General features: G+C 49.8%; 1 protein-coding gene across 1 annotated transcript in view; it reads left to right on the top strand.

Annotated features, from left to right (window-relative positions):
* SND1 (staphylococcal nuclease and tudor domain containing 1) overlaps positions 1 to 15,676 on the top strand; it is a 475,599-nt gene that overhangs the window by 34,366 nt on the left and 425,557 nt on the right. The window contains exons 4-7 of the mRNA XM_045027292.1: positions 6,733 to 6,811; positions 12,727 to 12,887; positions 13,217 to 13,308; positions 14,884 to 15,042. Of these exons, the coding sequence (XP_044883227.1) occupies positions 6,733 to 6,811; positions 12,727 to 12,887; positions 13,217 to 13,308; positions 14,884 to 15,042 (491 nt within the window). The remainder of the gene's footprint in view (positions 1 to 6,732; positions 6,812 to 12,726; positions 12,888 to 13,216; positions 13,309 to 14,883; positions 15,043 to 15,676) is intronic.

The following is a 15,676-nucleotide window of genomic DNA, read 5'->3' as shown; positions in this document are numbered from 1 at the left end:
GCCATATCGGCCATCCATCCGCTGGTGCAAGGGCACTCGGTCTTCTCCCATTCTATGACCTTCCGCTTCCTGAGAGGCCTTGACCATTCATTCCCATATGCTAGACCCCCTGTGCCGCAATGGGATCTAAACCTGGTGGTGTCCCACCTCACGGGGCTTCCCTTTGAGCCCTTTGGTATGTGTTCCTGGTCTCACCTCTCATGGAAGGTAGCCTTCCTTGTAGCAATCACTTCGGCCTGTCATGTCTTGGAAATCAGGGCCCTGACCTCGGAACCCCCATATACGGTCTTCCATAGGGATAAAGTCCAGCTTCGCCCTCATCCGGCATTTCTCCCGAAGGTGGTCTCCACCTTCCATATGGAACAGAACATCTTTCTTCCCGTGTTCTGTCCTAAGCCCCATTCCTCCAAGGAGGAGCGCCACCTTCACATGCTCGATGTGTGTAGGGCGCTGACCTTTTATTTGAATCGGACCAAGCCGTTCTGGAAATCCTAGCAACTTTTTGTTGCCTCGGCCGAGCGTGTGAAGGGACAACCAATCTCCACCCAGCGTCTTTCCCGCTGTATCACCTCGTGCATACACACGTGCTATGATCTGGCAGGGGTTCCCCTGCCACCGATCATCAGGGTGCACTCAATGAGGGCTCAGGCCTCATCGGCGGCGTATGTAGCTCATGTCCCTATCCAGGACATCTGTAGGGCAGCCACTTGGGCCTCAGTTCACATGTTTACTTTGCGTTATGTGATCATCTCCCAAACTAGGGATGACGCTGGGTTCGGCAGGGCGGTACTGCGTCATGGGAACTCATAACTCATACCCACCTCCATGAGGTATAGCTTGGAATCACCTACTGTGGAATACACGTGAGCAATCACTTGAAGAAAGGACAGTTACCTTAACTGGTGTTCTTCGCGATGTTGCTCATGTCTATTCCACATCCTGCCCTCCTTCCCCTCTGTCGGAGTTGTCCGGCAAGAAGGAACTGAGGGTGGGGAGAGCGTGCAGCTCCCCTTATAGTGCGATAGAGGTGCCACTCCAGGGGTCGCAGCGGTGCTCCCCCACTACGGGTACTGCTAAGGGAAAAACTTCCGGCACTGGTGCATGTGGCGAGCACGCACACCTACTGTGGAATAGGCTCATGAGCAACACATCTCGAAGAACGCCAGTTACGGAACAGGTAACTATCTTTTTTTTTCAGCCCCGTTCTTGTTTAAGCACCCCTTTGGAACACATGTATGCGCACGATGGAAATGAGGCATACATTTAACAGTGAGGGTAATTAACCACTGGAACAATTTACCGAGGTTTGTGGTGGATTTTCCATCACTGGCAATTAAATCCAGCCTGGAGGTTTTGCTGAAAGCTCTGCTCTAGGAATTTATGTAGGGGCAGGTCTCTAGCCTGTTAGAGGAGGCCAGACTAAATGATCACAATGGTCCTTTCTGGCCTTGGAATCTGAGTAAGACTTATTCCGAAATGGTGCGGTGGAGTTAAAGACCTTGCAGACGCTAAGTATCAGCCAGGTCCACATTTGAATGGGAGACCTTCAGAGAGCTCCTAGAGGATGCTCTGGAATGAAACACAAGGGTATGCCCATGGTACTATCACTTTCCTCTTCCCTGAACTCCAGGTGCACATCAATAGTAAAAATGAGGGACACTGACAAGAGGACAGCCCTGGTTGCCTTCCTCTCCATGCTACATTTTCCCCTCCTTTCTTCTGTTTTTTCTGTTCTTTGTTCACTATCGTCTGTTTTGCTAATTCCCTTTGACTTTACTGCTTGTTGGGTCTCTGCGGGCATAGGCGCTGACTTAGTTTTCCCTAGGGGTGCTCCACTCCTTCCCCCAAGGCCCCACCCTCGCTCTGCCTCTTCCCGCCCCCTATTTTGCCTGCTCCCCGAGACCCTCACCTGCTCATTACTCTCTGCCTTCCCCCAAGCCCTTCCCTGAGCCGCCAATCAGCTGTTTGGTGGTGCCCCTGATTAGCTGAGCGGGGGTGTCACCAAATTGCTGATCGGCAGTGGTGCAACTGAACAGCTGTGGCTGGTGGGTTCTGAGCACCCACTTTTTTTTTCTGCGGTTGCTCCAGCCTCAGAGCACCCATGGAGACAGTAGCTATGTCTGCATGGACAGGGGTTCTGTTTCATACAGGGAGGTGGCTGAAGAAGCTGAATAGGACTGACCTCTTGTTGCCTAAATAGATAGGGCAAATGCATTTTGCTTCCCTATCTCCCCATGCTGGGTGGGTTAGTTCCTGCGCCTCAGCTGTCAGTTCAATGCACAAGGATCGGAAGTGTCCAAGGGAGAAGGCTCAAGCCAAGCCAATGCGCTGTAAGCTGGTGGGTCACTGTCTAAAGAGGGAAAAGAGAACACCCACCAGTCATACAGTGCTGTCCTAATCTAGCAGTAAACTAACAGGAGCATAACTTTCATCAGCCTTTAGAGTGTCTGGGTCACTAGTGAGTCTTCAGTCTTGTCCATCTCCTGCATGCAAGGGATTGTTCCCTGCTAAACCTGTCTGTTTTATGCTTCAGACTCTATTGGGCACTAGCAGGATATATTCTCTGGAGACAGGTTGTCCCATCACTGCTGTTGCCCCTGCCTCTGGAATAGCTTGCAGTTGGAGACAGGACATGGAACTAGATGGACTGCTCATCCGATCCAGTCTGGCTGCTGCTGCCCTTAGGAGGGAAGGATGGGTACCAGCGTGTAGGGCACTAGCTTGGCACTTGGCAGACCTAGGCCAGTTCTGTGCTCTGGCACAGACTGCATAAGCCTTGGGTGAGTCTCTCTCTGGGCCTCGTTTCCTGTTCTACCTTACAGGGGTGTGGGAGGAAAAGTGCATTAAAGACTGAGACATGGGGGCTGGATAAGAACCTTTAGGTTCTTACACGTCCCAAGCATTGTGGCTTCTACCCCTTCCCTAAAGGTTGAGTGCACAGCCTCCTGCATCTCACAGTTGAGAGCCTTCACCGGTGCTCTGCTCAAGTAGACTTCCTTAATGTCATCCTGCTGCCCCTACTGATTCCTCTCCTTGGCTATGGTAGGCCCTCTGTATTCACCTATTTCCACTCTTTTCAGGTCTTTCCTCCGTAGTGGTGTCTCAGCTGCTCATGTCAGATCTCTACTCCCTTGCTCTTTCCTGAACTCCCATCTGTCAATCCTGTCTAACTCGCCAACACCAGTATGACCCTATTTGAGTTTCTGCTCACGAGAGGCCTGGAAACTGAGGTACAATGGCAGAAGTGTGTATAGGGAGCCTGCCTTGCCAGCATGCTCAACTCCCTCCCCCTCTTACAAACCATTCACTCTTTGGTCTCTCCCAGGTGTTCCAATAAGAGGCTGCAGCTGTGTGTAACCTGTGACCAGCCTGCCTACAGTAACTGCTATTAGTTGCTGTTGAACCATTGACAGAGATAGGAAGCTGCTGCCCTACCAGTGTCAGAGCCATTCAGCCTATCACAGGACTTGCCAGACTGGATCAGACCCAGGAGGCATCTGGCCTGGTCTCCAACAGTGGCCAGCACCAAATGCTTCAGAAGGAGGTTGAGAACCCCCTCAGTAGCCAGTTGTGGGATAATCTGCCCCCATAATCCTTTTGAAAAGCTGATGCTACGACTGTCTCCTTGGGAGAAGACTATTGTCTCTGTAACTACCTGGCTTCTGTAGCAAATCCATTCTTCTGTCAGGAATCCTGGAGCATTTGTGTACTTAGCATCAGAAGGCAGAAGTAGAGTGCGTAGTCTGCTGGAAATAAATGTTGAAAGGATTTTGTTCTGAAGTGACACTATCAGTTTAAGTGCTCTGTTTCAGTATTCTTCATCCTTGTTCTCTGCCACATAAAAGATTTTTATGCCAGGCTTCCTGTGTAGGTGTCTCCCTTATTGTTAAACTGTGTGACAGGACGGGATTTAGATGAATAGACAAAGCATAAAACATTTCCTGATGAAGTTTGTCTAGATGTCAATACAGTTAATGCCACAACAGCCTCACCAGGCAGGTGCCTTCCTCCAGCTGGATTCTAGCTCTCTATTAGTGGTCAGAAGCTTGTAACCTTTGCACCTTGTTCTTAGCTTTGGGCTGAGCAGAGTGGGAGAAGCACGCACCTTATGAATCGGAAACACATCAGCTGGGGCCTTAGAAGCAACCTGGATTTGTCCTTCACTTCTGCTTCTCTTTTTTAAGCATATAGCATCACTTATTTCTTCTTTTGGATGTCTAACAGGAGCGTCTTCCCCCACTATGAAGAGCAAAAGGATTGATATGGTTCTAGAAATGTCTGAGGAAATCTGACATGGATTCATTCCAAATGTACCTAGAGCCAGAGGCTGCTGCAGCCTCACCTGGGTAGGCCATGAACTGGGGAGAGAGCAAAGCAAAAACCTTAATTCTTCCGATCACGCAAGCTGTCAGTTCCTGACAGCTACTAATCTGTCCCCTCCCTTGCTAACAGACTGTTCCAGCCTCTCAGGCTGGAGAGAACCCCATGTCTGAGTCGGTGTCTGTTCTGTGGAGTCCAATCAGATGCACCCTCAAATGGCTGTGGTCAGGTGTGGCCCATCGCTGCCACATTAGACACAAAGTTGGCTGTTGATTCTGAACAGAAACAGGTGTTTGTGCGGTTGTGCACTATTGTAGCAGTTCATGATCTCACCCTTTCCTGGGTTTGTCCAGAATTCTGGTTCTTTCTGATGGCATTTCAAAATCCCCATTGATCCTGTTGCATATAATTACCTGCCTGTCCTATGCAGTGGCTTCTGCTGCAGATGATGGCCTGGTCATGTATAAATATTCTTTATCCCAGACTGATGTGCAGATCTTATGTCAGATTTTCTCCCTTATTTTCTTCCCCTGCCTTAATTTAGTGTCATCAGGGAGTGGCTTGCCCCATATATTCTTATCCTTGTGCTTTGACACCAAACTCCTCCTTGACAACCAGTGCCTGTTGCATCATGGTGCCACCAGACTGGCACTGCATTGATCTAGGTCAGGGGTTCTCAAACTGGGGGTCGGGACCCCTCAGGGTGTCACAAGGTTATTACATGGGGGGTCGCGAGCTGTCAGCCTCCACCCCAAACACTGCTTTGCCTCCAGCATTTATAAAAGTATTTTTAATTTATTTTGGGGGGGGGGTGTCACACTCAGAGGCTTGCTATGTGAAAGGGGTCTCCAGTACAAAAGTTTGAGAACCACTGATCTAGGTGTTCCCTGGGGCAAAGTGACACTCATTGGTATTGGTAATCTGAGACTGGTGCTCTAGAATCACTCCAGCACTTCTAGGAAATCCTGCCTGAAGTGGCCACGTGGCAGCTGCTAGAACCCTGTTTTGTGGCCAAGCCCATCCTTCATCCCTCCGAGCATGCAGAGGGATTGTCAAGGTGGTGGTTTGGAGGAGATGGGTATCAAACTCCATAATCTAAATGACTGGGTGAAAGTGGTTAGTGGGGGAGGGATAGCTCAGTGGTTTGAGCATTGGCCTGCTAAACCCAGGGTTGTGAGTTCAATCCTTGAGGAGGCCACTTAGGGATCTGGGGAAAAAATTGGTCCTGCTAGTGAAGGCAGGGGCTGGACTAGATGACCTTTCAAGGTCCCTTCCAGTTCTAGGAGATTGGTATATCTCCAATTATTACCTTTATTACCTTATTATTACCTTTTAATCCTTGAGGGGGCCATTTAGGGATCTGGGGCAAAATCAGTACTTGGTCCTGCTAGTGAAGGCAGGGGGCTGGACTCGATGACCTTTCAGGGTCCCTTCCAGTTCTGAGATAGGTATATCTCCATGTCAGCTGTGAATAGAGTTCACTTGTGCTAAAGTGCTTTTAATGCTTTTTGTGGGTGCAGTGATCCATATTTCATGTGGGGGGTGGTTTGTGATGGTGAAAGTTGTTGTTGGTAGCTGTGGGGCAGCAGCCCTTTCTCCCCTCTAAAGCAGAGATGGCACAGGGCAGAGTTCACTCTACTGCCCTTCCCCATCCCCTGACTTGCCAATATCGTTCCGTTGACTCTCCCATTCAATCCTTGGCTTCTCAGCCCAAATTGCCAGGTGCAGATGCCCATGGCTTGAATCTAAGGGGAGGCACCAAGCAGCCACCAGCTGGTAATGCCTTCTATTCTTCATGGAGCTGGGGCTGGATTTGAATAGAAAACTTATTCTAGGTTTCATGCTCGCTTAGTGGCCACCATGCCAGCAAGTTGCCTGTGAATTCCTTCTGAAATTAGTGAAGCATTGTGCCTTTTCTATTATCGTCGTGCCTTGTAAACATTTAATCCACTAACGTGTTGGCCAGTGGTTCTCAACCTATTTACCATTGTGGGCTGCATGTGCAGCTCTCTGTTCTATGTGAGCCACATCACACAATTTATATACTACCTTTATGGCCCTGAGGATGTCACATGAGACACAATTGTGTGCTGATTGGGCTGCAAGCAGCCCAGGGGCCCCGGGTTGAGAGCCACTGGCATAGATGGACAACGGAGGTGCCAAGGTGGTGCCAAGAATGGAGGTGCCAAGAACAAGCCTAACTCTCCATCAAAGTAACTGTAACCTTGCCCTCCCTTTGCCTCCTTGTTTGTTTGCTTCCAGTGGTTGTCTCAATTGATATTTCGCTCGCAAGTCTTTTGTCTATAAAGAGCCTCCTGTATAACTGTCTCTCGTCCAAACAGATGCTGTGCGGTGACAGGACTTGAACTTTGCTCTCATTGACTCTGATTTCATTTCTTTCCCTCTTACCAGACACGACTGGGGAGAACATTGCTGAGTCTCTCGTGGCAGAAGGCCTGGCCTCTCGCAGGGAAGGAATCCGAGCCAATAAGTACGTATATTTCCTGCTCTCCTCTAAACTTGTTCTGGGATTCAGATGTTCTGTGGCACTTGACTTTCCCAAACAGCCTTTGCTTTGACTTTGCTGTGGTGACAGGACAAAGCTGTTGATGAATTACTTCCTCACTCCTGTTCAGGGACCAGCTATTGGTTGAGTTCTGGGCTTTATGCAGTATGGTGTGTTGGGTGCTTTATCTCAGGCTGTGCTAGCAACTACTCAGGTGCAAGTTAGTGGGACTTGTGCTCCGAAGTCACGCCCTGGGGTGCCTAAATACAGGCTTAGGAGCCAAACTTTAGGGTATTTTTGAACATTTTAGCCTGTGAATAAAAATGTCAATAATTTAATGTATTGGAGGGCCAAACTTTTAACACTGAAGCAGTTTACTTGTAAAGTGACAGATTTTTCTACTAAATTAATTGGCTTGCTGGGAACAGGCATTCCAAAATGGCAGCTCCCCCCTCCTTTGGGGTCATGGCAGAAGGAGGGTAAACAAATAGTCTTCTCCCCCTCACCAGGCTTCTCCTATACTCAAGAACTACTGAAAATGTGAGAGACCTCTCTCTAGCTGCAAAGCAAACTCTGTGAGGCTGTCCTGGGCCTTCTCTGTCAGAGCATGCTGATGCACTGGAAGATAACACTGCAATTAATACTGATTTTCCCAACTCTGTATCCCACAGACGCAACACTCAGCCCACATGCATGCGGCCCTTACTGTTTGCCAGGATGCACAAAACTTGTGTTAGAGCCTTGGAGTTGACATGTCAGCTTTCCACTCTCTGTCCCGTGTCTGGAAGTGATATCCCCAAAGCTTTCATGAGTAGCTTTTCCCAGTGGCCAGTTCTTGGGAGACCCAGGATTTTAACTACAAGACATCCCAGGATCTCTCCAGTGCATCTCTAGGCGTGGGTTATTGTATTACACGGGGTGTGACTTGTCTATGGAGCTGTTCTATATATAGGTGTTGGATGCTATTTTATCCTTTGTTGGGTTGGAAGCATGCCTGTATCATTTCCTCAAGCCCATTACTAGCACACTTGGATGTCTTCCACTGGAGGTTTTCATAGCACAGTCTGTAAACAGGTATGCTGAGTAAACACTGCCCACATTGCCACGGGTCTGGATTTTAGCTCCAATCTTGCCAATAAAGAAAACTGTGCAGTGCCAGGCGTTTCCCAGGAGAGCTGGGGGCCCTGGATTGAGCTCCTCTTGCTCTTGGTTCCGTCTTTCAGGCAGACCTAAAGCTTTCTTCAAGTCATAATACTTAAGGGGTGTACAGTACAGTGCTTTGCAATCCCACTGTTGGGGAGGGAGGTATAATCCCCATTGTTTCCCTGTCTGCAGAAATTAGACTCCCCCCCCGTATCAGCCAGCAAGGCAGTGATGCCATGAGCACAGCACCTCTGCAATGCCTGATGCCCAGTCTCTCCTTGGTCCACTAGACTGTGCTGTCGCTCAGGAGCCATTGAGCTCAGTGGTGCAGACCTCATTGCCCGACTTGTCCAGAACTCCTGGTCAAATATAGACTTGCTTTTAGATAGTGCCTTGTTTCCTGAAAGGCTGCAAATGGCTTTCCAAACTACAGACACAAATCACATCACCCACGACTGAAATGCAGCCCCTTCTGAAGTCTTCTGTATGCTAGAACACTTGCAAAATGCCTGGAAGGCCTGAAAATGCATCAGCCCCCCACATATGTCTTCCAGTGGGGAAGAGTCACCGTTGTGATTACACTTTCACCGAGCAAGACTCTGCCCCACTGCATCCCATACTGAGTCACTGCACCAATGCAGTTCCAGCTTTGGCATGAAATTCTATTGATGCAGCTGCAGCAGCGCCCTGATTCTCTCAGTGCAATCCCACCAAGCTGCTGTGCTGCCTGTGGACATGGCATGACGTGTGCACCTTAAACAGGAGAGCTAGGCTAGACTCTTGGGGCCAACGCAAGTTGCAGCAGTGCAGTTGTCTGTTGCCAAGCTCTGGGAAGAACAAGGCAGTTATTTAACTGAACCCAGCAGCATAGCTGTTCAGAGCACAAAGTGAAATACTGTGCAGTTAAAATACAGGGGAAATGAAAGGGCAGGACACCAGAATTAATACACCTCTTGGTCATGCTATGTTATCCTTGACTGTAAGGGTCAATCCCAATGAAGAATGGTTGGTGGATACAAACCATAAGCAACTAACAAACCAACTTTTGTTTAAATCAGAATTGTTCCCAAGTTGCAGTTCTTCATTTACCATGCTATAGGCTATGTCTACACTGCAGCTGGGGGTGTGATTACCACTCATGTAGACGTACCTGCACTCCTTTAATCTAGCTAGCTTGCTAAAAATAGCAGTGAGGACAGGATGCACAGGCTTCAGCATGAGCTGCACAACCCCCTTGGGTACCTACTGGCTTTGCTAGCCTGTGCCACCATGTCCTCACCGTTGTTTTTAGCAAGCCAGTCCGTAGCGCTAGTTGGGTGTGTCTACACGAGCTGCAGTCAGTCACACAGCCCTGGTAGTGCTATAGACGTACCCAGGATTTAACATTGCTAAAGTGGATGTTGTACTTGTTTCTTTGGATTCCTAACTAAGACCTTGCATGGTGTCAAGTATCAGAGGGGTAGCTGTGTTAGTCTGGGTCTGTAGAAAGCGACAGAGTCCTGTGGCACCTTATAGACTAACAGATGTCTAACGAAGTGGGTATTCACCCACGAAAGCTTATGCTCCAATACGTCTGTTAGTCTATAAGGTGCCACAGGACTCTGTCGCTTCTAACTAAGCCCATGTCTACACTACAGGTTACTTTGGTGTAACTTTGTCGTTCTGGGGTGTGAATAATCCATCCCCTGAGATTTGTAAATTACACGGAGCTAAGCATCAGTGTAGACGACGCTATGTCGGTGGGAGAGCTACTGCCATAGCTACACCTTTCGCGGAGGCAGTAGTTAAGGTGATGGGAGAGCTCTCAATGGCTTAGTCGCCCCACCACAAGCGGTGCAGATGCAGCCTTACAATCTGATTTTATGTAGACTTATTCTGCTCGAGTGTAACACTTAAAATGCTCATCTGTGCTGAGAGACCAGTCCAGAGCCTCACTGATATCCTTGCTCAGAGAGGAATGCAAACATTGTTTGGAAATAGTGGGCAAATAGCCTGTGCTTTATCACCACACTCTGAGCCACCAATTGAGAGCTGAAATGCTTCAACCAGGCTGTACTCCTGTATTAGGAATTGCAGTTTTCAGTCAGTGGGACTTGTGCGCTTAAGTCGCACCCTTGGGTGCCTAAATATAGGCTTAGGAGCCAAACTTTAGGGTATTTTGGAACATTTTAGCCTGTGAATAAAAATGTCAATAACTCAGTGTATTGAAGGCCAAACTTTTAACACTGGAACCGTGTACTTGTGAAGTGACAGATTTTGCTACTAAACATTTTTAATAGTTTAGTCCCTGATGCTGCAAGCACTTCCCCACACGAGTACTCCTCCTGAAGGGATTGTTCATGTGAGTGAAGTGAGTTGCCTCCTTGTGTTTGCGGGATCAGGGCCTTCCCTGTCAATATGTTCTTTGCCTCCACCAGTGTTGTGTAATTCAATAAGGGACCCAGCCATAGTGGCATTTTTAAAAAACCCGCATTTAGTTCATTGTAAATGGTAGCTGGTACACAGCCTCTCTTAACCTCTGCGTCTTGGGTAACTGCTTGCAACTGACTGTGCAGAACAGTGTGCTGCTTGCCCCTTTGCTAACAGGAAGGCCGGGCGTTCAGCTCAAGCCAACACAGACATCGCATGCTGCCTTGAGTCTTCTTTCCTATTTCCTCAGGCCTTGATGAGGGGTGGGGTGGCATGTCTGAGTCAAAGGGAGAGCTTGGTAGTGGCACAAGTGCCATGAGCTCTTTCCACCTGATCCAGACATAGAATATGTCACACTCTGCATGAGAAGTTGGAACCAACAGCTCCTCCCTCACTGTGGGCTCCTGTTTAAACCCCAAGGCAGTTTCAGGGTTCGGGAAAGCCGATATGGAGCACTTTGGCCATCATCCCACCCTATCCAATGCAGGATCAGTCCTTTACCAGGATCAAGGAATTTAAATCACTCATTTTTTTGTTTGTTTTTTAATGTCGGGGGAGGGCTTGGAAAGCTATTTTGAAAGTTTGCTATTGCAACTTTAAACTTTTATTTTAAATGCCACTATGGCTGGGTTCCTTATTGAATGACACAATACTGGTGGAGACAAAGAACTTATTGACAGGGAAGGCCCTGATCCTGCAAACACAAGGAGGTAACTCACTTCACTCACATGAACAATTCCGTCAGGAGGAGTACTCGTGATGAAAGTTGTGTGTGTGGGGAAGTGCTTGCAGTGGCTCTGGGTCCTATAGCCTATTTCAGGCTATGAAATAGGATGGTCTCCTGATGCAGGGAAAGGACCCTTTGGCCCTCTTCGTGCTGGGATGCAGGACATGGCTTTACTGCCAAGCTGTGGAAAACAGGCCTCCCGCTCCTGAGGCGGGCTTTCAGCTTGCACGGTGCCAGCAGTCCAGTCCTGCTGGTGTCCCATGCCCAGGCAGAAGGAAGAGCCATGTGGTGCTGCATTGGTATATGAGTTTCTTTGAGTCTCTTGCTGGAAGTGCGTCGAGCATGTTAGTGGAGTGGCAGTGCTCTGGGCTGACAGCTGCTCTTGTTATGAGATGATTGCATTAATTATTGGCTAATGAATCCAGAACAGCTGTTGCTAACAGGCCAGATATCCCTGTACTCAAACCTGGTAAGGCTCCTTTTGCCTCCATTTGTGTTAAATAGAGCTGAAGCAGCTCATGAATTCTCTGCTGAGAGGCTTCCATGCACGTTCTGATTGTCTCTATTTTGCGAGAGAAGTGAGATGTGGAAGTACAATGTGTTGTGATTTGCAGCGCGGATATCTGTTGGCGCCTGTTAATTATGCTAACTGTTCAAGGGAGTGAGTGATCCCCTGTCACTGCTCTTCCTGGCTTGTCCCTTGTGGGAGCGCTCCAGCATACACTTCAGACGCTTGCTTCCGTTGCTGCAAGGTCTGCCTCATGCTGCATCAGCATGTACAGCAATGGCTCGATGGCTCTAGGATCCAGGCATGGAGGCTGGCTCTTCCTAGCCTAGTTGGAAATTGACTGCAGTGTTCACTTCTAAGCGTCAGAAGATAAGCCTGCAGTTCTTGGAGCCAGGCTGGTGAAACCAGCTCCCTCTGCAGACAGTGTTCCCCAGACTGTCGCAGTCCAGTCATTAATGCAGGGAGTCTGGGCCCCTGGACTGGATTACTGGCTCAGCCACTCGCTTGCTGAGACCTTGGGCCAGTCACTTAATCATTGTGGCTGTCGTCTCTCAAAGGGAGGAATTGATTTCTGACTCAGATGCTGTGCGGTGTAGGTTGTGTCTGCGCAGACAGTATGACCCCACTGTTCTTCCTGGGTGCAGCTCCACTGGGGGGAAGCTGTAACAAAGGGTTGGGTCTCTTTCCCACTGTACTGGGGAATAGATTGCACCGTGGTATGAAACCAGGGCTCCCATCTGCCTGGCCATCCTTGGGTGTTCATCCAGCTAATCCTCTTATAGGGATGGCCTCAGTGCTGTACTTGTAAAGCTCTAACTTCCTCAGCTGTGAGATGCTAGACAAGATTCCTCTAGTCTCGGGTGTGCTGTGCACACTGCGACTAGCAAGGCGAGGTCTGGCTTTCCCCTGTATCCGTTCGACCTGAGTGGTGGTTGGATTGTTAAAGTATCCAGAAGTGAAATGTCAAGTCAAATGTGTGCTCCCTGGAGCAAACCTTGGTAAAACATGCAAGATAGCAATGCCCCAGCATCCAACTGCCTCTGCTATGCATAGCCCCCACACCTCTGCGCTGGATCTTGTATGCTCTTACAATAGAGCTGTGTTTTCTCCTAGTCCTGAGCAGAACAGACTGGCTGAGCTGGAAGATCAGGCAAAGGTTGCGAAAAAAGGAATGTGGAGCGAAGGAACAGGCTCTCACACGGTCCGGGATCTCAAATACACGATTGAAAACCCGCGTCACTTTGTGGATTCCATGCACCAGAAGCCAGTCAATGGTAAGCGTGTGCTCCAGGTGAAGCAGCATGGTGGGGTACCGGCGAGCATATAGCTGTGGGATGTTCACATCCTACCACTGTTTACATATGCACTGTTCTTTGAGCTCTGACCGGCCTCAGTTTGCAGTCTGCCTCAGCAGAGGCTGCTGGGTGCATATCCCAAGTGAATTGGCCTTTTGTGTCCAGGGCAGGGGATTGCAGTGTGTGCTGCTTGGGTGTGGGTGTCTTCTCATGGCTGGATTTGGTTGAATGCTGTGGTGGGAGGAGCGTAAAGTTGGTGCTGTTCTCTTCTCCTTGAGAGTTGACCCTCACTCGTTTCTGTTCTGCAGCCATCATAGAACACGTCCGGGATGGCAGCGTGGTCAGAGCCTTGCTCCTCCCTGATTACTACCTGGTCACCGTCATGCTTTCTGGCATCAAGGTGAGTCATGGCTCTTGTTTCCTTCTTTTGGAACTGTGGCTCTAGGTTTGCAACCAGACCTGTGCTGCAGCTGGGCCTTCAGGCTTGCCGCAGGCATGCCAGTATCCTGCACTGCTCTGTGCTGAGCTGCACTGCCCGTTGGGGTGTGCCTACTCTAATGTGCATTGCTGCTTTCAGTGAGGAGAGTCTGGGCTTTCACCAGTAACCCCCATTAAACCTCCTGAACCGGAGCTTCACAGCTTTTAAGTTGTTCTTATTCCCTGGGACAGTGTCCATGAAGTTCCCTGTCTCAGGACTGCCTCTTTGGTAACTGTCAGGCACCTGTGTCCACACCCCTCCTCTAGACTTCACAAGGAGGCAGTGGCTGCTCATCTCCATGTCTCCTGCAGGAGGTGGGAGTTAAAGCAGATCTTAGCTACTTAAGAGTCGGAGACTTAATCCCTGGCTTTTAGTAGCTTAGGGGGTGACAAGTCCATGGGGAAATCTGGTTTGAAAGCATTCTGCAGCCAGTGCAGCCTTGGGGCAATGATCTTGCCTTGTCACAGGCTAAGCAGGATCTGCCTCGTCAGGGTTTTGGCTAAAACTCCCAGGGCTGTGCTAATTCAGTGGGCGAAGACGGTCCCTTCAGACCCAGCACTGAACTCCGTGTCCCAGCCTGGTGCTTAGCCATTGCTGATGGGAGGTAGCCTTTTTCAGATCACACAAATCCTAAGATCCTGACACTCATGGTCATTGGGATATGGGTGAGGCCAGTACTCCATTCAGGAACTGTCCTGTGCTTCCCAAAAGCCAGAGCCCTCCACGTCTTTCCCTCTTCTGGGACTGTCAACGGTTCCGCAAAGTCGAGGAGGTGCTAGCATATCACTTGCTGCCTGGGCCGGAATTCCCTTCCACAATGCCTGGCCATGGTTAGAACTTTGCAAATGCCTTTCCCAGAGAAACGCTCCTATTCTTACGCATTTGTGGGCGTGCTTCCAGGCAGACACTGAGAGCCCTGATTGCTGATCAAGTGTTGAAAATCTGCCTTTTTTAAGGTCTCCCATTGGGCACCCAAAATTACTAGGGTGAGCCTTGGCCTGTATCTCGGTACAGGGTCTGGGGGCTCCCAGAATACCAGGAGTAATGTAATTACACAGCTATTTCTCCAAGGGTTAACAGCACTTACTGAGAGGTGCCCAGATGTCCCAATGTTCTCAGGACTGTCCTGATATTAGGGGTTCGGTTTTCCACAGGACCTATGGTCCCCCATCTCTGTTTCACAGTGCTATATCTGGTCACCTACTTACTGCACAAATGCATGAGTCTGAGGCCGTTCCCGTGCAGTGGACTCCAGGATTCCAGCACACGGCACTAATGGTTCCAGTCTGTGGTCCAGGTGCCCTCGCTCTGCTGCTGGTGATTCTACATGCGGTGGAGGTGTGCTCTGTTCTGTACAATCCGCAGTAGGAGTTGGAGCAGGAGCGATGGTGGTCCATCTATCCCTGCTCTCGAATTACTGCTGCCGAGCAGTCTGCCCCATCCTAGAGGTCTTACCAGTGCTCCCCCTCCTAACCTGCCCTTGCCTCTGCTCTGCAGTGCCCCACGTTCAAGCGGGAGGCAGATGGCACAGAGACACCGGAGCCATTTGCAGCCGAAGCAAAGTTCTTCACTGAGTCACGGCTGCTGCAGAGAGACGTGCAGATTGTCCTGGAGAGCTGCCACAATCAGAACATCCTGGGCACCATCCTCCATCCGGCAAGTGGGGCAGGGGGTGCTGAGGGTCTCTGGGCAGATCCCAGTGCGACAGGTTACTGCCATTGGGGAGAGCAGAGATTTGGGCCTTTTGCTCATGTGCCCAAGCTGGGTGTGTCTGGCCAACGTCCTAGTGGTACCGTGGGGTTCACAGTCTTTCATCTCTGGAGCTTGGAGTTCAAAGCTGCATGGGGTGGCCACTGAAATGGAGGAGTGTTTGAATTTCAGGGGAGGTGTCCAGAGCACATTCCATATTCAGTGGGGAGTTGGCGCAGAGAACATAGCTAGCTGGGGAGGAGTGCTCATGGTGACCCGTGTTGCTTATTAAACTGCAAAGCCTGCTGCATTCTGCACCACTGGGAGCTCTACAGGGCAGGTGGCTTTATTGCTGGATAGGAGTTTCTGACTGTAGTGGGATACCATGGCCAGGGTGGTGACTTCTAGGCAGTCACTGATGGCAGTAGGGGGTGGCTGGCTGTTCGGGCATCCAGTATCCGAGGGGCCCAACAGGACTGCAGCCCAGGTGACAGTCAGAGGGCCGCTGCCTCCCCTAACATCCCCCACTGTTGAGGGCAAGTTTTAAGTGCTTTCCTGTTGGCTAGTTCCCTACTCGTGTGGGGAGGGCAGTCACCAGTGT

This window comes from Mauremys mutica, chromosome 1 (assembly GCF_020497125.1).
Source record: "Mauremys mutica isolate MM-2020 ecotype Southern chromosome 1, ASM2049712v1, whole genome shotgun sequence".
Taxonomy (NCBI): Eukaryota; Metazoa; Chordata; order Testudines; family Geoemydidae; genus Mauremys; species Mauremys mutica.
This window is presented reverse-complemented; position numbering and strand designations above follow the sequence as displayed.